Source organism: Mytilus trossulus, chromosome 1 (genome assembly GCF_036588685.1).
Source record: "Mytilus trossulus isolate FHL-02 chromosome 1, PNRI_Mtr1.1.1.hap1, whole genome shotgun sequence".
Taxonomy (NCBI): Eukaryota; Metazoa; Mollusca; class Bivalvia; order Mytilida; family Mytilidae; genus Mytilus; species Mytilus trossulus.
This window is the reverse complement of record NC_086373.1, coordinates 4,594,873-4,621,203: the sequence shown is the minus strand read 5'-3', so window position 1 is coordinate 4,621,203 and position 26,331 is coordinate 4,594,873. Positions and strand designations below refer to the sequence as shown.

General features: G+C 32.2%; 2 protein-coding genes across 2 annotated transcripts; one reads left to right on the top strand and one right to left on the bottom strand.

Annotated features, from left to right (window-relative positions):
* Positions 1-852: 852 nt before the first annotated feature.
* Positions 853-7,936, bottom strand: LOC134712782 (alpha-L-fucosidase-like). Its single transcript, XM_063574644.1, has 8 exons — positions 7,362-7,936; positions 6,726-6,832; positions 6,148-6,278; positions 5,112-5,248; positions 4,490-4,587; positions 3,614-3,746; positions 2,982-3,152; positions 853-1,877 (listed from the first exon to the last, which is right to left on the bottom strand). The coding sequence occupies exons 1-8, from the start codon at positions 7,697-7,699 to the stop codon at positions 1,616-1,618; spliced, it is 1,377 nt and encodes a 458-aa protein (XP_063430714.1). The 5' UTR covers positions 7,700-7,936; the 3' UTR covers positions 853-1,615.
* A 2,069-nt stretch (positions 7,937-10,005) lies between these two features.
* On the top strand, positions 10,006-25,415 carry LOC134712775 (alpha-L-fucosidase-like). Its single transcript, XM_063574632.1, has 8 exons — positions 10,006-10,425; positions 16,759-16,865; positions 17,577-17,707; positions 18,469-18,605; positions 19,269-19,366; positions 21,333-21,465; positions 22,432-22,602; positions 23,226-25,415. The coding sequence occupies exons 1-8, from the start codon at positions 10,076-10,078 to the stop codon at positions 23,485-23,487; spliced, it is 1,389 nt and encodes a 462-aa protein (XP_063430702.1). The 5' UTR covers positions 10,006-10,075; the 3' UTR covers positions 23,488-25,415.
* Positions 25,416-26,331: the final 916 nt, after the last annotated feature.

Below are 26,331 nucleotides of genomic sequence, written 5' to 3'. Positions count from 1 at the left end.
TTAATTCACTGTCCCTGGATACAAAATCCAATAAGCGACCATGGCTAGTTTTAATTTAAAATATAACTTTAACAAGAGTGCTCAAAATATTGTATATTACAAGCAAACATTCAGTCTTTCGAGTGTAAAACAAAACGTAATAAGGTAGGGAATAAGGAGCTCACACCCACCAAAATACTCAAGACATACCGTAATTATGATTGATTAACTAACACAGTACCTTCACTTACCAGTCCAGTGATCGGGACAATTTAATCAAAAAGTTGATTATACTATTCGTATTTGTGTTTTGAATTTTTTTATTTCACAAAAAAGAATATTTAAATCTTTATTAACAAAACATATATACATAATAATGAACATTAAATTTTAAAAACATCAAATTATCGAAGTAAAATAAACAAATCATAGGATGCAGGCAAGAAAACATAACTAACAACATTTAAAACAAAACTTTACAACCTTTTGCGTATTTTCATGCGTATCGATATTAAACGTGGTTTTTAATCAACACAAATCACTTGGTACCTTATAGAAATGAACATTGAAATAGATAATGAACTCATTTTCAGAAGTATTCAAGTTTACAACCATCATAACGTGGAAATTATAATACTAAAAGAGTTTCAAATATATTGTCAAATAGGTTATTGTATAGATATTTTCATTTTTTGTACTCAGGAGTATAACCAAACAATAATAGTTTAAGAAGTGGTATAAGGTGCCAATAAAGAGTGCTAGGGATGCATTCCATCTTTTTTATCTGGCAAGTTAAACACGTATAATGCTATTAAATATTCCGTGGTATAGAAATGTGAAAAATACATAGGGACTATCGTAAGCCATAAATTGACATTACATATAAACGTAGGATTGAACATAGTTGTAGTTCCAGTTCCGCTATAAAACCTAATTTTTAAACTCGTGTAAAAACCTATTAAGTATTAGTAGTCGAAATGGCTTCATTATATGGAGGGTTTGAAGACGTCTCTTATCTAATTATATTACTGTGAATAAAAAAACACAACGATGAACAGCTCGGAACGAAAATAATAACAACAAAGTGTTCAAGAAAGGAATGTTGAAGTAAAGGATGATTGAATGGATGTTTTCTTCTAAACTCCATTTAATGATATAGTAATACAAAAACTGTATCGATGAAATAATGGGATGCTCGTTTATTAACAGTTATTCTTTATTGTGCAATTTATTTTGTATACCAATGCACTGCATATTTGGCTGATTTACTTTGAGCATTTTTCAAAACTCTTCATATAAAAATCTAGTTTTCTATTGATGTTCTTTTAGAAAACAATACACATTTACTAATTCATATTATTTCTCGCGTTTTAAATCAATATCCATTGCAAACCTGAAAAATTATAGGAAAATGTAATTGATAAGATGATGGTTTTATCAATTGATGATACCTCATTCCCTGTTTTGCTACCAGCAAATACGTTCAAAAATAGTGTATGTCATAAACAAGTTCTTCTTTCGTTTGAGACCTTTTCAAAGTTGATATAATAATAAGTTGCATAGCTGGTTGATTCTTCAGTAACAGACTGGTGGTAACTGGAGACAGAGTCATGTTTAATTATTTGTTAATAATAGACTAATTGTCTATAAAAGTCAATTTAAATATCCATGCCCACTGAGTAGGCAGTTTATTCCATGATATCATTGGCACATCTATATAAATTCCTTGATATTCAGTTCCAGGAATCCAAATAAATTGTCCCTGATAACCAAGCATGGTTACTAATGTGACTGGTGTTGCTAAAGGTTCAAATAACTTCAACACTGAGTGCTCTGGCCATGACAACACTATAGCATAAACAACAGTTCCTTCATTATTAGTTTGTCGCATTGTATACCTGTAAAAAATAATATCTGTTAATTTTCAAAGTTACGTGCTTTGTGTAAGTTGACTGGTTTAATGATAATTGGATATGAAACTGACAAGGAACTTAAATGGCCACCATTTTCTTAATTTGAAAATGTCTGTACTGAGTTAGTAATATGACAGTTATTATCAATTCGTTTGATGTGGTATTTTCTTTTGATTAGGGATTTTCCGATTGAATTTTCGTCAGAGTTCAGTATTTTTGTGATTTTACCTTTTAAATGGGTACTAAAACATGATTTAAAGAAAAACTGACTGGGAATCACGAGAGAAAAATATATATTCTGTAACAAAGTTCGTAGAATGTCCACCATTTTCTACATTTGAAAATGCCTGTACCAAGTCAGGAATATGACAGTTCTTGTCCATTCGTTTTTGATGCGTTTTGTTATTTGATTTTGCCATGTGATTATGGACTTTCCTAATTGATTTTCCTCTGAGTTCAGTATTTTTGTGATTTTACTTTTTTCAAGGTCATATATGTTTAAAGGATTTCCAGAATTTTGAGAGTAGCATTTTTCCAATTTTCTTGCCTATGTTTAATTTGAAAAATGTTCCCGCACGAATCAACTTCAAATTTCGAAAATATACTTAAGTGTAAAGCTGAAATATGATGACATATGCATAAATTATTAGTTGAAGATATGGAATCAGATAACCAAGATTCATAATCAGTAATAAATGCTGACTTTAGCAATAAGCTATGAAACTACTGTCATTATTTATAGCTACTTAGTTTTGAATAAAATCAGATAGATACCATATCTTTAACACGCTGTTGTCTTATTTTTTAATTTAATATTTTCTTATGATTTATAACTAATAATTCAATACAATCAAGTTTATTAACATATTGGTTGTATTTATGAGACGACTATATCTATCAATATTTCATAAATATTCAAAACGATCACATTGCCAAGTCTCCGCTACTCTATCAATATGCATTTAACCCTTTTTTTGAATATAGTGATGTTCCAAAATAGATAGCACCCAATTTACACTGAATCTTAAAGTTTAAAATGAAGTTCAACAACGAATATGTATATTCAGCATTAATAAAGTTTAACCATACCAAACATCTTTGGTCAAACTATCATTCTGATGACTCCATGGTACAGTTCCATATACAGCCTCCTCATTCACTTTCAGCCAGCTACCAAACTGTCGAAGTCTTTCTTCAAATATAGGCATAATTATTCCATCTTTGGTTGGACCAACATTCATTAACATATTTCCACCACAACTGAAAAAAATATGTATTTTAATTTCTTGGTTACATTTATTTATCCAGGGTGCATTTGTTTGTTTGTTTGTTTTTCTCCCGTTACATTATAATGATGTTATCTAATCTTATCATATTATTTGTCTGTTTGCACTTACACTTGCCACAAGGGTTTCCACATAGTAAGTTAGTTTTATGTTATTTGCAGGTACCAGCGTTTATCTTGATTATAATGTTCTCCATTTTACGAATTTTGCTTTTTGATATCTGCTATATCCATGTTCCTGTATATTACAAACGTTTGCTTTGGGTTTTTTTTGTAATATTAGAACCGAAAATTTAAAAAGACATGCATTTTTTTATATCATACATTTTGTTTAAAAAAAACAGCAAGATATATATAACAAAAGTGAAGTCTATACAAAGGCAGTAGTCTAAAAATACTTCATCATTTGTAAAGGCTAGATTAGTTAAATAGTTACCTGATTGTCGATGCGAAAGTTGTAATAATCTCATGCACAGATAGGTAATCTTCTATATTTGCATTTCTACGATATCCCCATGACCTCTGATCTATTGTCATACAGTTCTCCCATTTATGCTTCTGCAATGTACCTGTAATTACATTGGGAAAAACTATAAGAATTCAAAAATAAACAATCTCTTCAAGAACGAAGAATAAAAGGGTGGAAAACTTATTTGCCGGACTGATGGATGGACAGAGAGACAGACGGACAGAAAGACGGAGTGCAAACATAAAGTCAACTTCGACTTCGTCGGTAGGGGACTACTTATGTTAGGTTAGATATTTGTTAAAATGATGAGATGCGTTTACATGTTTAAGTATGGAGAAGAATGAAATTTTTACTAAGTAGGTGTATATAACTTTAAATCTATATTCATTAGATTACTTAAAAGTTTAAAATGTTCGAAAAAAATAGCGACATGTCAAGACTTATTTGTTGACGGCTTTTTTTTTATTTATGCCGTTCGTGTTTAAGCATAAAAATGACAAAAAAATAATGAAAATGGGAAATTACTTGCATATATTCTGTTTAAAGAAAACGGTATTCGCGGTATTGAAGCAACTATTGTATTAAAATTTGTTTAAGTCCCCGTTTCTCTATATGCCGTGTGAAATAAAGAAACATCTCAACAAACTTGATAATCTATACAAATCGTATGCCTTGATTTAACAAAGGAATGATGTTGTTAGCACTTTGATATTGGAATCCCAGTAATGGTAAAAATCCGTGAATTATTAAAACAGCACATAACTTTACTATATATATATATACATCTTTAATGTGAAAAAAAATATACTAGAGAAGCATTAGTCTCTTCATAATAGTACACACCTGGGTTATATCTGTCTGTGCAGGTGTGATACCCGCCATGTTTACACAAACAAACATCACACCAACGGTCATTGGTTACAACTGTCTCTTTCACTGGACTGAAACAATTGTAGAATATAAATTGTGTTCAAATTAATCAAAGGGTTTTAAACACTTCTGTGTCAACCTGTCCATTAAAACCAATTAAATAATTAGTAGCTCGTCAAGTCTAGTGGGAGGTTATGCTAGCCATAAAACGATATTCAACCCACCATTTTTTTCTTAACATGCCCTGTACCTAGTCAGGGATGTGACCGTTGTTTTCAAATAGTTCTTTTCTATGTGTGTAAGCGTTTTGTTTTTTGTTGCACTTCGGTGTTCATGTTGTTCCTTTGTTTTCCTCTTACAGTTGATGTGTTTCCCTCGGTTTAAGGTTGTAACCCGGGTTGTTAACTTCTCTTAATCGATTTATGACTTTTGAACACCGGTATACTACTCTCGATACTACTGTGGCATTTATAAACTGATTCACAAACTGTGTTACATGCCTGGTATCTTTGATTTTCCCGCGTTTAATTAGATATGTTAACGTCAGCGATATGTCCGGCAAACATCGAACAATTCCAAATTAGATCTAACTTACCTTTCGTTGTAAAGCCATGTAAGGAATTCCCTGGATGTCCAATAGGATGCAGGTCCTTTTTTCTCACACAAATCAGACCAAAGCAGCTCTGGTTTATATTTACTGACCAGTTCATAAAGTTCGGGCATGATCTTAAACTAAATTAAACAAATGAGAAAAATTAATCTACGCACTTAAACAAATGGATCATTATATGGTCTTATATGGAATAGATTTAACATTATCCTAATGTGCAAATATGAAATAATTTGCTTCCATATAAGCCAAGAAATGGTTGACGAAAATATTCCATGTACAATAATCTGCAATGAGTGTTGAAAAATTTCAAACTATCAGCAAAGAAGTGGCCGCATAGCAGATGTATAATTTCTTACACACTATAAATTCACATTATCAAGCTCTAGACCAAACATAAATATCTGTGGACAATGAGTAGTGCAAAATTTCAACCTATCGGCAAAAAGGAAGTAGCTTCACGGCCATCTAAACATTGCTTACACGCTACAACTCAGCACTATAAAAGTGCTCCAGATCAAATATAAAAACATTACCTATGATAAGAGCCAAATAAACAAACGAAAGTGTTCTATCCAAAACCTTTAGTTTATTTTTTTTTTGACTGACAGCAAAGCGGTTACTCGACCTGTTTTGTTGCCATAGCTCTATGAAAGGCCCCGATATGATTGTCTAAGGTATTTCGGCAAATAAAACCTGATATAATGAAACACTTTCACAGAAAAGAGGGGAGCGAAAGATACCAGAGGACATTCAAACTCATAGAACCTGCACGTGTGTGGGTTTAATGTAAAATGTAGTATTTAGCTTTTTATGGGAATGTAAGCGGGAAGTTTATACGTATAATATATATCAGGTAAAGCTCTTTCAATTCATGTCATTGAGGTGGTACACTTCGAAAATTGCAGATCGACAGTGAAATAACGAAAAGTTCATATTTGTAAAACTAAACACATTTGCAGGTTGCATGATTTGTTAAAGCATTTTACTGCATATAACACTATAAGAATGCGAAAAATACCTTCACAAAATCGTTTGTTGTGAAATTGGCTTCCTTGTCACTGAGATAAAGTGGATTAAACCATTCAGAAAGGCAGTGGTATAATCCTAATTTTAAATTCGTTTTTTCTCGAATAGCACTAGAAAATTCGCCTGAAATAGAAACATCACAATGCATAAATTATCGAGTCTTGGTGTTTATATGTCTGATTTTATAAATTCAATTAAAAGCTAATTAAACAGGATAACAATAGTGCAAACGAATCATCTTGTTGTTGAATAGTTCTCCGCATGCTTTTGTAGATTTACTGTAACTTTGAAACAATCATAATAGTTAGACCGTAAGTTTCTCGTTTGTATTGTTAATACCTTTTTGATTTCGGTCAATTTTATAGCTGACAATAAGGTATGGGCTTTGTTCATTGTCGAAGGCCGTGCCGTGCTCTATAGCTGTTAATTCCTGTGTCATTTTGGTCTCTTGTGGAGAGTTGTCTCATTGGCAATCATACCACATCTTTTTTATATTAACCTTGATTACTGCTTATACACAACTACTTTGTTTGAGAGGAGCTGTGATCAGCCGTTTCCGAATACACTTACCAACTAAATCTCTATTAGGACCCGTGGCATTGGAGTTCCAGTTGAAGGAGTATTTTGAGGGCCAGTTTGTAAACCCTTCGCAGTGTTTGCTGGTTAGGACAACATACCTGAAAAATATGCAAATAAACATGCCCTGGTGTCATAAATCATAATTACTTAACATAAACTGATTAGAACATACTCAAGGGATATCTTTTATCATGTTTATATTGTTACAACTTTAAAAGTACACACAAAGAGCTGAGATATTGTAAATCTTAGTAGAGATTGAAAATCAAATTGAGAATGGAAATGGGAAATGTGTCAAAGAGAAAACAACCCGACCATAGAACAGACAACAGCAGAAGGTCACCAACAGGTCTATTATTTGAAATTAATTCATTGAACCCGCCAATCCGAGTGTCCAAATAATAATTATACCATTCTTGCCCTAATGTCCATACAGCCGGGACGAGTAATTGATTTATTATGTGTTGCTTACCGTCCAGTGGCAAATATTTCATGCATAATCGTCTTTTAATTGTCAAGTGTAATACAGTATAAAGGTTATAGTATGGTTCAAGTTATTTCAAGAAATTTAATATTATGAATCATAATTGTCTTGTATTTTTTTCAAATTTATGATAACTGACTTACCGTGCACCCGAGGCCTGTAAAATATCAGCCCACTCCCGTGGGTTGAAAAACTCCACAGTAAACTGTGAAGCAAAGTCAGCATATGTAAAATCCGGTGGATAATTCTTGTCCATATAAGATACAACATCTGGTATTTTCTGCAGTTTCCAATAATTCCAAAACCATTCCGAATGAAAACTTGGAACTGAAAATACACCCCAATGGATAAATATACCAAATTTGGCTTCATCGTACCATTGTGGTAAAGGTCTAGAATCTAAAGATTTCCAGTCCGGTGTGTATTTTGCAGAATAAGCTTGTATAAAAAATATGTAAATTGCCAATTGTTTTATCGACATCCCTGAGAATATGTAAAGATGATCACTATCCGTTTATTTGTAAACAGCATTAACCATCTTTAAGTCTATAAATAGCATGACCGTTACACACGTATACATTACATGTAACAATCCAATAAAACTTCACATGAATATTTTGTTGTAATTCTACACTAAAATGTACACAGTCATAACAATAAAATTGGTTGATAAATAACGTATAAATCAGGTTAAACCTTACAGGTGAGATCAGGTGAAAACCATTGTTAACACTGCATGATGTTTTACCCTAGAGGCCTATAATTTTATTGTCAAATCGAAAGTTGCTTTAATATTCATTAAAATTACAATGCAGTGATGTTAAAGTATCAACAGTCAATGGCCATTTGCCATTCTGGAGTGTGTGTGTGTGTTTGTGTGTGTTGGTGTGTGGTACCCGGTAGTGGGGGTGGGGTTTTGCCTTGTATATATATAAACGGAGGGGTAGTAATTTAAAGTCTTCCAAAGACAAGTTGCAGGACGATATAAAGTATTTATATGATCTTAGGATCTTTTGTATTGTTTTACATTGTCTTATCGGGGCCTTTTATAGCTGACTATGCGGTATGGGCTTTGCTCATTGTTGAAGGCCGTACGGTGACCTATAGTTGTTAATGTTTGTGTCATTTTGGTCTTTTGTGGATAGTTGTTTTATTGGCAATCATACCACATCTTCTTTTTTATATTAGGGACCGACCATCTAAAAATATTCTGATTCCAAATTTGATTGGGGCCTTCGGAAAAATCTAGTCAAGCCTCGAGGGTCTGGCAGATGACTCTGAATGCAAATCTCCCAATATCTTAAAGTGTTCTATCTGGAAAAAAAATAATCCGATTGATCGCGTCGAAGAAAACCTTTTTGCGGACGGTCAATGCCTTTTTATCCTCAGACCTGGATTCGGATCCCCTTTTAAAAATGTCTGGAACCGCCCCCGTCCCTTATATTTAAAGGTTCCGAATTTATTGCTTTGGTAAAATAGAACAAAAATGTCCATGTTCACGGATCACGAAAATATGAAAATATAAAAAGAGTATCCCCAATCAATCTTGATAATAGAGATTCAGAAGCTGGTTGTTTGTGTTGTAGATTGGTTCAATCAATATAGTCCGAGATTACTCTTACGTCCATCGGCTGTTTTGCAACACAAGCTGGGGCCGTGGGACACGTCAGAGTTAATGGACTATGTTCAATTAAGCTACAATCAATTACATTACTGGCTCATTACTTGTTTACGTGTTGAATTTTCCCAGGTTCTAAATTAAATCATTAAAAGCAATCACATTTTAACTTTTTGTATTGTATCATATAATATTTCATATAAGTGTTTTACTGGCGTGAAATACCACGGAACCACGTCTTTGTTTTATCTTGAGACTTAACTCAGAGACTATTATATATAGTATATATGTCTGACATGTCTCGCCTTCTTCGATGATTGGATTTATGGTTAAAGTATGAATATGAAGGTTTTACTACAAATATCACATATAAAATTGAGAATGGAAATGGGGAATGTGTCAAAGAGACAACAAACCGACCAAATAAAAAAACAACAGCAGAAGGTCACCAACAGGTCTTCAATGTAGCGAGAAATTCCCGCACCCGGAGGCGTCCTTCAGCTGGCCCCTAAACAAATATATACTAGTTCAGTGATAATGAACGCCATACTAATTTCCAAATTGTACACAAGAAACTAAAATAAAAATAATACAAGACTAACAAAGGCCAGAGGCTCCTGACTTGGGACAGGCGCAAAAGTGCGGCGGGGTTAAACATGTTACATTATCAATGATCCAGAAAATAAGGCCACTAGACAGACACGCACACGTACATTTTAGAATCATACTAATACTATACACCCAATAGTGTTAGCTAATTTGATGATATCAAAGCATATAACGAAAATTGAACATTAACCAACGAACCATAGAAATAAGGTCACGGTCAGTTTAATCTTGCCAGATAAAATACAAGTCCTAAACTCTGTCGACTGTCAATAAAGTTTATTCATTCATTGTTATTATTTATATTATTTGAATGCGTTTGTCTCATGACCCATTCTCTCCGTTGTTTTTTTTTATAATTTAAATACCTTTAGAAATAAGGAATCATGTTGCATGTTTCATACCAATGAATTGTATATTTCTTGTTTATACTTATCAGTTTTTGATCAAACTGTAGTAAGGAAATAACTTAAAAATATATTCATTTATCGATTAGTTTCTTCCCGTATAGAAAACATTGTGATTGAAATATAACCAATTCTACGCTCTATGGATTTTTAAATGAAAAAGATATTACAATATAAAGGGACTATTTTTACATGTGATAAATCATGTGAGCTTTTAAATTGTAAAATGGCGATACACTGGTTGTTGATATTTATAATTTGTTGCATAGGATTGCATTTAAGTAATGCAAAATATACTCCTGATTGGGAGTCTTTGGATTCTAGACCGTTACCAAAATGGTATGACGAAACCAAATTTGGAATTTTCATAACATGGGGTGTATTTGCTGTTCCAAGTTTCTCCTCTGAATGGTTTTGGCCACACTGGAAAGCAAAACACCCAAATCAGGATATTGTAAATTTTATGAAAAGGAATTACCGACCTGATTTTACCTATGCTGACTTTGCTGCAGATTTCACAGCAGAATTCTTCAATCCAGACGAATGGGCAGATATATTTAAAGCATCAGGAGCAGGGTAAGACGTTTAATATGGGAAATACAGAAATATCATCGAATCAATGTGGATGAAAAAAACCGCTATCAGTTGTATACATAGCATAGCATATATATATATATATGGCGAGGGAAGAACCAAAAATTTGCGAAAGCAAATTTACAGATCTAACATTGTTGGGTTGATGTTTAGACGAGTTGTATATACATTATGTACACAGCCATGTATCACCATCATTGATGGCGATCCGATGGATACATCTGTTGTAGGGTTGTCACTGACTCAGACGTACTTATGAATATAATTATTTTCTGTGACTGTATCTTACATTAATTTGTAGGATCCTTTACTATAGATAATTTAGCTGATCTGTAACAATAACATCTTCTTGCCTTATATATCATGTACTGTAATACGCCGCTAGATTAAAACTGACGTGGAAAGGTAACATATGGCCACCGAAAGCTCTTTTTTTGAGAGCCCAGTTGGTCGTGTGGTCTAGCGGGACGGCTGCAGTGCAGTCGATTTGGTGTCACGATATCACAGTAGCATGGGTTCGAATCCCGGCGAGGGAAGAACCAAAAATTTGCGAAAGCAAATTTACAGATCTAACATTGTTGGGTTGATGTTTAGACGAGTTGTATATATATAATATATAAACGAGTCTAAATTGAAAACTACGTTCAAACCTATGACTGCGTTGGATAAAAACCGCAATCTTAGGCCGTGTTCACATTGACCTAAATTAGGTGTTGTGTTAGTGTAACTCACACGTAAACTAAACACAATTGCGTTCCCATTGATAAAACTCAATGTTTACATGTAGTTTAAATCATGTTTTATCTACACACAGTCGATAGTCAATGTAGGCCTTGTTTAGGTTAAGTGTACACAAAACTAGGCATTAAGGACATTAGCTGTATCGTGTATATATTTAAGGAGGAAACTATTTTTGAGTAAAATTGATATTTTTGATAATTATTAGTATAGTTCTTTACAGAAATTGTTGTCTTAATTTTACAGATATTTTTTATGTTAAATTTTTTTAACGTACTTTATTAACCCCTGATCAAGACTCTAAGCAGCATCATTGCCGAACCCATAATTGACTTTCGGGGGGGGGGGGGCTATTATAGTTGAAAACAAAACATAATGTTTCCAGTTTTTGGCCATGATTTTTTTTTGTTTCTTTCACCCTCAGTTGCCACTTTATACAATGCTAAATTTGATTTCGACTTTTCATCAATTTTTTTCGTGAAAAGATCTATAGCCCACGCCCCCTACCCCTCGACCCCCCCGCTCCCCCTCCAAAAAAATGAAATAAATAGTTGCTGCCTAATTCATTTGAAAAGGTCTTCCCGAATCGACTTGACGTACACAGAAATATTCGCGACTGGTCTTTTCTCAAACAACGATTCACGCATAAATGCATGACTAAAAAAAGTGTGAGGTAAATGATGTTTGTCTAGTATCTCAGATCCATAAAATAACACTTGAAATAAAATAAAAACGTTACCCTATTCCTTAACCAAATACTCCTTGGAGAAGAAATACCATTTGAAACAAACAGAAAAGATAAAAATGTAGTGATCCCTAATATCTTTTTTTCGGATGTAACTCGGCACGCTGCTGCAGCTAACGTTTTTTTATGCGTAATCGAGACGTCACTAGTTTATTCAAACTACTAAAATTATAAAAATGGCTGTCATAAAGTAGCAACATCTTAACTCAAAAAAGGGGGACAGTTATTTTTTTATCTGAGTCAGATTTTTTTCCCGCGCGTACGTTTTTATTCCGGTTTTTGTTCGATGCTGGTGAACAAATACTTTTTTCAGTATTAACCACTATAATGTATATGGGGAAACTCTTGATTCAGAATAATTTTTTTTATCATTTGTATGAACAGATTTTTTTTTTTATCAAATTGGGGATCGGAATATTTCCACCCCCCCCCCCCCCCCTTTTGAAGTCAAATGATCGTTCTCTAACCGCTAGAAAAAATGTCCGAAAACTTTGAATTCAGTTCTACGTATTTAACATTTAAATGACATATAGTTTACAAGTGTGAACAAATCTTATGTACAGGTAGCTAAACAAGGTGTATAGATGTGAACAAATGTAATGTAAAACCAGTGTATATTACGGTAAACTAATTGTAAACATGTTTACTGTACACGGCGTTTGGTATGAACACGGCCTTATACGTGTGCATGTCAAACAAATTTCGTTGTAGAAGGGTCTAAAAACAGCACAAACAACATTTTCCAAAAGACCAAAAGAGTGAAAAAGTATATTTAAACCAAACGCATTTGACTAACAGGTCGAACAACTGATGTTCTTTAACCCTGCTGACTGCCATTGGCGATTGCCAAATAAAAGTGATCACAGGTTGTAACAAAATGGATCTTATTATAAATTTCATACGTCACAGAAAAAAAAAATTGTTAACTTGTGGACAGGATGTTGTGCCACAAACATTCGGTGTCAATATTTCTTTAGTACACCATATCCGGATTTCGATAATAAATGTCTCTTCAGTGATGTTAGGGATCGAAACGGTATTTGGAAGGCCATATAAAAAGCACCCTCATTTTTAGAGAAAGTACCCTCATTTTTAGATTAACTCTTGAATTTTAAGAGTCAATATATAGGATGAACGGATCATATAAACCGGAGGGAAAATATGATACATGCCCAAACAAAAAATATAAACGAGTCTAAATTGAAAACTACGTTCAAACCTATGACTGCGTTGGATAAAAACCGCAATTTTTATACGTGTGCATGTCAAACAAATTTCGTTGTAGAAGGGTCTAAAAACAGCACAAACAACATTTTCCAAAAGACCAAAAGAGTGAAAAAGTATATTTAAACAAAACGCATTTGACTAACAGGTCGAACAACTGATGTTCTTTAACCCTGCTGACTGCCATTGGCGATTGCCAAATAAAATTGATCACAGGTTGTAACAAAATGGATCTTATTATAAATTTAATACGTCACAGAAAGAAAAAAAAATTGTTAACTTGTGGAAAGGATGTTGTGCCACCATCATTCGGTGTCAATATTTCTTTAGTACACCATATCCGGATTTCGACAATAAATGTCTCTTCAGTGATGTTAGGGATCGAAACGGTATTTGGAAGGCCATATAAAAAGCACCCTCATTTTTAGAGAAAGTACCCTCATTTTTAGATTAACTCTTGAATTTTAAGAGTCAATATATAGGATGAACGGATCATATAAACCGGAGGGAAAATATGATACATGCCCAAACAAAAAATATAAACGAGTCTAAATTGAAAACTACGTTCAAACCTATGACTGCGTTGGATAAAAACCGCAATTTTTATACGTGTGCATGTCAAACAAATTTCGTTGTAGAAGGGTCTAAAAACAGCACAAACAACATTTTCCAAAAGACCAAAAGAGTGAAAAAGTATATTTAAACAAAACGCATTTGACTAACAGGTCGAACAACTGATGTTCTTTAACCCTGCTGACTGCCATTGGCGATTGCCAAATAAAATTGATCACAGGTTGTAACAAAATGGATCTTATTATAAATTTAATACGTCACAGAAAGAAAAAAAAATTGTTAACTTGTGGAAAGGATGTTGTGCCACCATCATTCGGTGTCAATATTTCTTTAGTACACCATATCCGGATTTCGACAATAAATGTCTCTTCAGTGATGTTAGGGATCGAAACGGTATTTGGAAGGCCATATAAAAAGCACCCTCATTTTTAGAGAAAGTACCCTCATTTTTAGATTAACTCTTGAATTTTAAGAGTCAATATATAGGATGAACGGATCATATAAACCGGAGGGAAAATATGATACATGCCCAAACAAAAAATATAAACGAGTCTAAATTGAAAACTACGTTCAAACCTATGACTGCGTTGGATAAAAACCGCAATTTTTATACGTGTGCATGTCAAACAAATTTCGTTGTAGAAGGGTCTAAAAACAGCACAAACAACATTTTCCAAAAGACCAAAAGAGTGAAAAAGTATATTTAAACAAAACGCATTTGACTAACAGGTCGAACAACTGATGTTCTTTAACCCTGCTGACTGCCATTGGCGATTGCCAAATAAAATTGATCACAGGTTGTAACAAAATGGATCTTATTATAAATTTAATACGTCACAGAAAGAAAAAAAAATTGTTAACTTGTGGAAAGGATGTTGTGCCACCATCATTCGGTGTCAATATTTCTTTAGTACACCATATCCGGATTTCGACAATAAATGTCTCTTCAGTGATGTTAGGGATCGAAACGGTATTTGGAAGGCCATATAAAAAGCACCCTCATTTTTAGAGAAAGTACCCTCATTTTTAGATTAACTCTTGAATTTTAAGAGTCAATATATAGGATGAACGGATCATATAAACCGGAGGGAAAATATGATACATGCCCAAACAAAAAATATAAACGAGTCTAAATTGAAAACTACGTTCAAACCTATGACTGCGTTGGATAAAAACCGCAATTTTTATACGTGTGCATGTCAAACAAATTTCGTTGTAGAAGGGTCTAAAAACAGCACAAACAACATTTTCCAAAAGACCAAAAGAGTGAAAAAGTATAAAATATATATACATTCTTGAATACGTTACATTTTAAGATAGATTTTTGTTATATTATTTATATAACCTCGCTGGGCTTCCAAAATGTTGTATATATGACTTTTTTGGCACTAATGGTCTGGGCTGGAGGAAATATTTGATTTTACAAAATAGCATACAGTTAGACCAATCAAAACGTTTAAAATAATACATATTACAAAATAGCCAATGTCAGTTGTTTGTAAAGTTTGCTTTCAAAATGTTGTATGAAAACTTGAAAATCGTTGTATAATGGTTTTGGGAATAAAATAAATGTATGTTTCTTTATTTCTGTGAAAATAATTTAAGTCCTTAGATAATCCGGAAATGTCAAAGTTTTTATTTCACTGCTATTTACAAAAATGTCCAAGTTTCAAACATGTTGGTCTGGTGATATTCATTAAGGTGGCTCCTGGGTACAAAAGTTTCAGCAAAAAACTAAACCTTTATTTTTTCATTTCAAGTTTTATTTAATACACTTTTAGTTATTACTTATTATTATGATATGGTACAAAAATCAACCCAAAAAAATGATTTGGTTTGGTCCTAGATGACTTTTAAAATGTTTATATCGCTGAAAAAGCTCAAAATTATCTCCCTTTGGTGCAAAAATGCCATTTTTTTAAATTATATTAGAAATATCTTTTTTTAACTTATCAGTGACCTATATTTTTTAAAACTGTTTCCAAATGAGCTGTACATAAACTAAATAATTGTAAAATTTAAGCAATTTCAGTAATTATTTTTTTTTTATTTCGATATTACATCTATTTCTCCTAATAGTTCAACATTAAAAAAGGACATTTACCAAAATGTATGCTTCTTCCAGAGGTAGATTGTGAGCTTAAATGAACGGTGACCCCATCTTTTTATTTCATTTTTCTTTTAAGTATATGATAAAGTTCATTTATAAAAAAAATATAGCGAAAAGATTTATACCCAGGAGCCCCCTTAAGTATTGTGGCCAATGGCGCATGTAGTCGTTGGTTACCGTTTGTTATAATTATTCATCATTAGTATTGTTAGCTTAAACTTGGCCGTTATTTTTTTCTCGGTTGGTTTGTTTCTCCTTTTGTTAACCGGGTAATAGGGTTTTTGGTCTTTTGTGCATATATGTTCATTGACAATTATATTTAAGTCTGCATACTTGGTGATCTTGTATTTAAGATTCAAATTGCCATGCAGTTTAATAAATAAATACATAATGCTATCAACATGCTTTGCTGTAACTTCCGCGGGTTTTATTATTGTTCTTTTGGGGGAAAGGTGTTATATTTGTTGTTCATTTTATTTTTACTGTTTTTACAAAACTGCAACTTATTAAGGCAGACAGCTGTCAACGCTATTGCTAAAAAGAAAAAGACCAACAGTATACATGACATAAGAACAGAAAATTTAAGAATCAGCAAAACGAACCCCTTACAGGTGGCACTCGTCATGTTGTTGGTGTACGTACACATCCGATGATAAATCTAATACGGTAGTTCACAATCGGAGAAAATGGGACTGGTTTGTTGTAACTACAATTGGAACATATCCGTCGTAGACGTTATTTGAAAAAAAATTGAAGGCAACAGTAGTATACCGCTATTCGAAATTCATAAATCGATTCAGAAAAACCAAACTGGGTTACAAACTTAAACTGAGGGAAACACATCAAATATAAGAGAAGAAAAAATATTAAACTGTGATATTGTTTAAATCCAAGGTAAAAATCCTCTTTTTTTTGCAATTTTTAGATATGTCGTTTTTACGACTAAACATGGTGGAGGATTCCCCAACTGGCCGTCGTCTCATTCTTTTAATTGGAATTCAAAAGCAGTAGGACCTAACAGAGACATTGTTGGTAAGTAAACACTACTTTATTGTATAACCAGAAAACATGTCTATAAGTCTAAGTTAGTATGTCCTACATGTGATAGGATATTATGAACCTACTTCCATTGGTCTATACAAAATAAATGTCAACAATAACAAATTGTTAGCTTTAAATGTATTTGATGAATTAATTTAAATCATTCATTATCAATTTCATCGTTTGTTGAAAATGTTTAAGATGTTTCCTGAAACCGTGCTAGCCGTACGGTGACCTATAATTGTTAATGTTTGTGTCATTTTGGTCTTTGTGGATAGTTGTCTCATTGGCAATCATACCACATCTTCTTTTTTATATACTGTTTGTATAAAGATACATACTACTACTAAAAGGTTTACTAATCTTGTAAGTAATAAGTCCGCTTAGTAACCTAACATGGAACCCTACTAACCGAATATTGAATAAACACGACTCAATGCGGTTGCTTTCAACCAATCATATTCCTAGAAATGTATAGGAGGTAAGATAATAACCCTTACAACACTCAAGATGTAAAGTCCAACACTGAAGATATAAAGTATAAATCTGAACTATAGTTTTAAAGATCAAAATCCTAGCGCAAACGATATAAAGTAAAACGCTGACAATAAGACTTTTGTATTTTTTTATTTTGGTCGGGTTGTTGTCTCTTTGACACATTCCCCATTTCCATTCTCAATTTTATTTATTTGTTATTTTTAGGCGATTTGGCTGAAGCGATACGAAACAGAACGGATATAAAGTTTGGAACATACTACTGCCTTTCAGAATGGTTCAATCCACTTTATCTTAAAGATAAGGAGTCGAATTTTACAACCCAAAATTTTGTAAAGGTATGTTCCAGTATTGTTTGATTTGCGGATATAAGATTGATGTGTTATAAAATAAGCATTAATGAAGTGCATACAACGTAGGCGTTTATTTCATTAAGCAAGATATGTATCTGGGTTGTTAAACAAACAAATTTGCATTTCTACTAGCAAAAAGAAAAATCACAAAAAAAAATGAACTCCGAGGAAAATTCAGAACGGAAAGTCCCTAATCAAATGACAAAATCAAAAGCTCAAACACATCAAACGAATGGATAACAGCTGTCATATTCCTGAATTGATACAGGCATTTTCTTATGTAGGAAATCGTGGTTTGAATTGTTAGCTAGCTAAACCTATTACTTGTATGACAGTCGAATCAAATTCCAATAGAATGACAATGCGTTAACAAAACAAACAGACATTATAGGCAAAAATGTGAAAAAATTGTACACCAGTGAATATTGCGTTATATAAAATCACTATGAAAATATGTAACAAGGAAGCACAAAAAGACACGAATCAAACTTTACAACCTCATGCATTGTTTATCTATTATACGATTTTAAGTACTGGGACGGAATAAAGCAAGCTCTCCATCAATTTACAGTCTAAAATATTGTCATCATAGTAATGCTTCCATACTGGCATGTCAATTGTTTCTTTTTTCAATCGAATTACAAACCCTTGCAACGCCAATCTTTGTTAATTAACTCAATATCAATCATTTTGTTTCAATTTATAAAAAATATCGTTATATCAAGCCAATCTTTCATGTTTTGTAGACAAAAACCATGCCAGACCTGTATGAACTTGTACGTAATTATAAACCTGACATTGTATGGGCTGATATGGTTGATGATATGGGACCTTCCTCATACTGGACTGCTAAAGAATTCCTTGCTTGGTTGTTCAATGAAAGGTATTGTTTATTCTTTACTTCTCATTGGTTATTGTGAAATATTTTTGCCACACTATTTTTCTGCGAACAATTCATTTTTCTGAGTCACCGTTTTTAACCTTGTTTTTTCAGATTAATGAGATTGTATAGCATCTTTATACATCACTATCGTCTCAATGCACGTATGACGCAAAAAACTTCAATCCTGGTATCTATCATGAGCATTATTTCTTCAAATGTTTGGGTTTCAGCGTTCCTGGTGAAGGTTAACCAAGAAAATCGCCTCCTACCCACAAACTATATAATGTTCAATACGTCCATTTGTTACATAATAAATCACGTAGAAATAAACATGTTGTCTTATAAAATTTTGATCCTGGTATCTATGAGTTAATTAGGAGGGTGTGAGTTATATTTTTTAAACTAAATCCAACACTCAATGATTCAAACATCAAATTCTCTGAAAATGACATTACTAAGATGCATGATTTTTTATTGACAACATATTTGTTATGCTTGGGATATCTGTGTAACTGGAGAGCATGTTTCTACTCTACAAATTTATATAGTCAACACCGGGTTTCGAACCCCGGTCGCCTGCGTGACAGTCAGTGCGATAACCCACTGAGCCAGTCAATTTTTTTTTAGATTTCTGTTATCTATTTTTTACTTATTTACTTACAGTCCAATGAAGGATACTGTTGTTACAAATGACCGATGGGGCCCAGATTGTAAATGCAAACATGGTAGCTACAAGACATGTACAGATAAATTCAATCCAGGTAGGTTTATAGTGATAATTAGGACTTATATTTCATTTTTATTTGCAGAATATCGTTACACATGGATTACAGTGCCGCGAGAGTAAATGTTGTTGTTCAGTATGCACACACTGCAAAGCAATTAGTTTTTGTTATATAATTGGGGGAGGAGTGAACATTTTACCAAAAAAAAAATGAAATTCAATAGCATTTTGAACACCAACAGCAATAGTGATATTGAATCCTTCAAATCAAACTGACTAATATTTGAAAAAACATATCAAAAAAGAATGATAGAAAAATGTTATCAGCTCTCGAACTCGAACTAGTAAATTTAATTTTAAATTATAAAAATACAAAAAGAATAATTCCTCACGGAGAGTAAGTAACAAAACATCTTCGCAAACCAGAAGACATTCATTAGTTAACACACAGAACAGAACGCAATAAGTATGACAAGTTAGTCTGTGAAGTTGTGAGATTTGTTTCTATCCAATCTCAACATCTCAATGTAGCAGACAAATAATGACATAAAGAGGATTACTATAAGTTGTTGCAATGTCTGTGTTGCAATCCTTCTTATTAATAGATCAATAGATATAAACAACTAAATATCAAGCATTAACCAATTTAATGATTCCGATATTTTTTTTAAAGCTCTCTTATTCAAATCCTGTTTAAATTCTCTAAAAACATACTGTGATAGTTGGAAGCTAAATGTCAATTTAAATAAAACTAAATTATGATCTTCAGTAAAGGTAAAAAAGATTTTAAAAAGTTTAAATTTTTTTATGATAACAAAGAAATTGAAATTGTTGAGAAATATAAATATCTGGTTATTATCATTTACTTTAATGGAAATTTTAAACATGCTGCAGAACACTTATACAAACAAAGCCTAAAGGCACTTTTTTCTCTGCATTCTAAGACATTTGGATTCAATACTATAGATCATAAACTAAAATTAAAACTTTTTGATACTCTTATAAAACCCATAAGTACTTATGGATCTGAAATATGGATTAGTGACTACAATATAAAAGACTCAAATATTGATAAATTACCTTTTGAAAAAATTCATAATAAATTTTGTTAAAATATTTTAGGAGTTCACAAGAGAAGTTCAAATATGGCAGTGAAGTGTGAATTAGGAAGACAACCTACTTTGAATCATATACTAACCCTAGCCCTTAAATATTATGATCGACTTAAACAGCTTCCATCTGACAGATTGCTTAGTGAAACATATAAATTAGATCATTCATTATAAACTGATGGACACAGATCTTGGCACAAATTTATCTCTAACTCTATTGAAAAATATAATTTAACAGACAATAATCTCAATTTAAAGAACTTAAAGGAAAATATTAAAAACCAACATTCTAATAACACTTTGCATAATCTAGAAAAATTACGTTCAATTGAACAAGACAATAAATTACATTTCTATGCCAATATTTATTCAGAAGAATTTAAATTGCAAAATTATCTATTTTATAAATGTTCTCCTAATATAACAAGAAATCTTACAAAATTAAGAATTAGTTCCCACCCTCTTTTGATTGAAAAGGGTAGATATTTCAGACCAAAAATTAAGAGAGAAAACAGAATATGCTCTAACTGCAATCAAATAGAGGATGAAAAACATTTCCTTATTTATTGCAAAAAATTTGAAAATTATAGAAAACAACTATTTAATAAACTAAATTTTAATTCACAAGATCTGTGCCCTGAAAAAGTTAATGAAACCATTATTAGTTTACTTAACCCACAAAATATTGATGATACCAAAAATATATGCCATTACATACAATTATGCTTTGAATCTTTGTAATTTTATTCATTTAACCTTGATTTGATATTTTGTCATACATAATATATATTTATTTATGTGATGTAATATCATGTTAATGTGGGGGAAGACATCATTATACTTGTATTGATTTTCCTGATTTAATAAAAACTTGAAACTTGAAACTTTCAGGTGTATTACAGAAATTTAAATGGGAAAATTGTATGACAATAGACAGAAGGTCTTGGGGATATCGCAGAAATTCCAACATTGAAGACTACCTGAGTGTTCATGATATCATTTCAACTTTTGCGTCTACAATCAGGCAAGTAAAATATCACCATGGTCAGACTGTTACTACTTATCAGGACTCCGATTACCATTTACTATTTCTCATCTGTCTTAAAATGTTGTATATGGACCAGAAACTTTATATCAATAGAAAACCAAAAAAACATAAGGCGCACATGTTCATATGTATACAAAGTCAATGGACAATTATGAAATTACTGCTTATATAAAAATACAAGATCTTTCATCACATTTTTAAGGGTCTTTTTAAACATATGACCCTAAATAGACACACATTAAAACAACAACAGTCATGGAGAATATTTTAGGTTGTTTTAAAAGACATCGACACGTTTAAGAATATATATAATAGGCAGGTTCTCATTATTTTTCAATTTATTATGAGCTGTATTTGCTTTATTAAATGATATTTTAATTTGGATGTAATTTAGAATTATACATATGGAATGACTGTACTACTTTTTTTCCATAGAAAGACTTCATAATTGTCAAATTTGAATTGAGTATAAGTTTTAACCAATTTATGATTGCATATACCTAATGCAATAGTTTTCAGTCATTCTTTTCTGCTGATAACTATAAGAAATTCCCACCAATGATGAATGTAGGACTAACTCGAGTGACTTGTCCTGTCCAATCATTTGATTTTGGTTTCTTGATGGTCATGTTGCACTTATTTGTTTTTATATATTTTTTATTTGATACGATATGCTTGTTTGACTAAAGCTTTATTATAAATGTGCCCATGTAATTTCATGAGGAATTTAAACACCAAAGATAAAAAAACAAACGAAGATCATCATTACCATTATGGATATGATGGAGCGTTATTGAATTTGCCATTTCTGTAAAGTCTGTCATGTTACTGCCCTTGACTGTTGTTATCTGCACTTTTAATCCCTTTATATTATACTTGTACTGATCTTTAAGAAGTCATTTTTCCATTTAAAAAAAAGACTAAATTTACCTTTTATGTTAGTTGTGGTGGTAACATGCTTATGAATGTCGGACCAACAAAGGAAGGGAAAATCATGCCAATATTTGAAGAAAGACTCCGTCAGTTTGGCCAATGGTTGAAGGTAAATGGAGAGGGAGTTTATGGTACGGTTCCATGGAGTCATCAGAATGATACAGTAACCAAACATATATGGTAGGAGTATTATTAAATTGCACTACATAAAAGAAACGAAGACATATAAAAACAAATTAACGAAACAAATACTTATTTGATACATTAATAAATATTGACAAGACAAAAAGAAGTAACAGTACTGTAAAAGTGGAAAGGTATAGGAGTTGTTGCTATCCCGAATTCCTGAAGAAGAAAAAAAATTCGCTCAATCCAAAATTCCCGGAAAACTACTTCATTCTTTTCGGATCCTAAAAATAACATCATAAATTCAGGATACCCGATAAGCGTTAACCTTGATTTTCCTCTTAAGTAAAGGCCCAATTCCGATATCGCAATAAAAGACATTCCACGCCTATTGTGGTAAATATGTCTTCTTTAGACTTTTAGATTTCAAGGAAAAGTTGAATATACTTTATACTGGTTTGTTTCTTCACTCCTGGCACCCAAATGATTGTTGAATTAAAATATTTTGAATGATGGTAAAAAAAAGAGTAATTGGAATGTTGGTAAAAATAAAGTAATTGGATGAGCATTGTAAAATACTAAAACATAAATAAGTACATCTCTTGGCTCACTGCATGAATGATATACTTGATCTATTATTGGACGAATCTCTGATTTTTTTTTTTTTAATTTTACAGGTATACTAAACGGAAAATGGATAGCAAAGGAACTGTAGTTTATGTATTTCTTCTTTCTTGGCCTACAGACACAGTTTTCAAATTAGGAGCTCCGATCACATCACAACAAACAGAAGTCAGCATGCTCGGTTACCCAGACAAATTTATTTGGAAAGCTGGCCCAGGAGGCCAAGGAATTTATGTCACTATACCAATTATACCATGGAACAAATTACCATGCGAATGGGCATGGGTACTTAAAATGACTCATATAACAAATTAGACTATAAGTTGGATATGATTAATGGTTTGGATGTGTCTAGTCATATCAATGTATTTGTGCCATAAATAACAGTTGTCATCAGAGCATAGTACAGGTCTTTAAAGCATAACTTTGTTTAAAATAGAAATTCGTTTGAGATAACATAAAAATTATAAACTTTGACCATTGAATGGTTAAATGGATAACATATGATCTTTTCAAAACATGACGTTGTTTATATTTTTATTATGTTTCTTTGTGGAACTTTTTATAGTTTTTGTGGAACTCTGATAGTTTTTACCTTCCCAATATTTCTTCCATTCATTCTTTTTCGTGCACTTTGTAAAATACTTGTTAACAATTTATATTTGCTGAATTGTCGTATTTGAATCTCAGTTTATATCTTTTCATGTAAACCGTCCATGTGGTATTTATCTACGTTATAAGTTCATAAATATTTGTCAGTACATTATCCAAATGTATTAGTTACTTAATTTCATAAAAAAAGGGGACGTTGTAATTTTCTGGCTATGGGTAAACCATCCGATCAGGTTATCAAAAAATGAATAGTTTTTATATATATAAAAAAAAAAGGAGTGTCTCCATATCTCGACAATACTGATTTTAAATTATCCAACCTTTTATAAAAAAAAAAAACTAGCAGAAAAGAGTACAATTTCCAAGGTTGAATTGATTAAAAAAATTACTTGAGCGTCGGAAACGGAGACTTTTTTTTGGTATTTGTTCTTGAAATTATAATTTGTCTTATTTTGTTTGTATATTTTTTGTCGTGTCTGTGACCTTTGTATAGTGTTCTGACAATGTCGGTTAGCAGATTAACATTTTCTTTATCAATATTTCTTTAATCTGTTTTTATATTTACTGTCTCTTTGTATTAACATTTTTAACATTTGCATTAATATTTCTTATTTTTCTTGGTCATTGATATATTATATATCGTTTCTGTGTGTGGAACATGTTTAATAATCTAGTGTGTTTCTGTTGTGTCGTAGTTCTCTTTTATTTGATGCGTTTCCTTCAGTTTTAGTTTGTTACTCGGATTTGCCTTTTTCTATCGATTTATGAATTTCGAACCGTTGCCTCTGTCTAGCAATATGCAGTTTGCTATTTATATACGTATACTGAATAATTAGTAATTTGCAGTTTACTATCCATATACTGCATAGTTTTTGTATTGTGATCTTTTTTTACTACACTATGCAATAGTTTATAAATATTTGGTATATGGAATTATTTTATGATGTACATGCCAGTCTCGCAGATTTTATTTAACCTTGACCTCATTTTCACTGTTCGTTTAACAGCGTTATTATTTGAGTTTTGGTCTGTTTTGCCTTAAATTTTAAACAATAGTCAACAAAATTTGTTGTATGGAAGGATTGTAAGGTGTATAGTTCTGTCCGGCAGGTATCATCTGCTCTTCAGCTCTTTTTTCATGGTTCATTGATTAATGTAATTTTTTAATGGTTAAGTTTTTTTTCGTAGATACGATAAGCAATAGGTCAAACATATGTAATGTTAAGATCGATTGTAAGGTGTAAATGTCCATCTGGTATGAATGATATGGTTCATCTGACCTTGGTCCCATTTTCATGGTTCATGCATTGGTTAATGATTACTTTTCCTGGACAAGTCTGTTTCTTAGAAACTACTAGAACACACCCGTGGTATCGCAGGTCCGTGACTGAATTAAAGTATATAACTATGCGTAAGCCTTATTTTAGTTTAAGTTTTTTTATCTGATGAAGTTATGCCGATTATACGATACACAGTTTTCTCTACTTTCAAATCTTTCTGTTTGAACCCGTCGAACTGGAACTTATCAATTATTGGTTATATTAATTATTTGAAAAACAAAAGGTCCTGGAATGGAGTATTTTTAATCAACGGCATTGTCAAATATTAGTCCTAAATAAAGTTGAATTCTTTGTTTTGCTGTTTTGCGTCATGCCGGCCAACAAATTGAAAACTGTACCTATACGCCTTATTTTTAGTCCAGATTTTAGTATTCGTATTGTTATCTTAGAAAGTCTAAACTGATTAAAATTTGACAATTTAGTAGTTCTACCCTGTGGATACGACCAGTGTATATAGCATATTAATCCTGAATACACCGTTTGGTGGTGCGCCTGTCAGATGCGGAACGTAAAAATAAGGTAATCGGTAACAGGTGAATATACTATTGGTATCGGTATCGGACTCGATCCGGAACTTCTTAATTATTGGCAATATAATTACGTGTAAAACAAAAGGGCCTGGAGTTGTATAATTTTTAATCTACACCTTTGTACTATATTAGTTATATATAAAGTCGAATTCTTTGATTCGTCGTTTTTACGTGATGACGGCTGACAAATTGGACATCGTAATTTTAGTATTATAGATATGCAATATGTCAACTATATTTAGTGTAATGAATGAACTCATTATAGATACCACATTAAAAAAAAATGAATTTTGAAATCGCATACTATTTATCCAATTACCATGTACTGTCTGGTAGCTTTTATCTTACCTTAACCTTGTTTTCAGTATTCATTGCTCATAGATCAATGTTAAGTTTTTTGATACGATCAGCGATATGTCAATAAAATTGAGAATGGAAATGGTGAAATTGTCAAAGAGACAACAACCTGACCAAACAGCAGAAAATATCACATGGCCATGAATGGGTCTGCAACACAGCGAGCTAATTCCACAACCGAAGGCTTGCTACAGCTGGCCCCTAAACAAAAGTGTGTACCAGTTCAGTGATAATGGTCGTCATACTAATAAAACAACCATTTTTAGCTTATGGCATGTTTGACATATTTGTCTGGCAGGGTTTTTCTGATTTAGACTTCA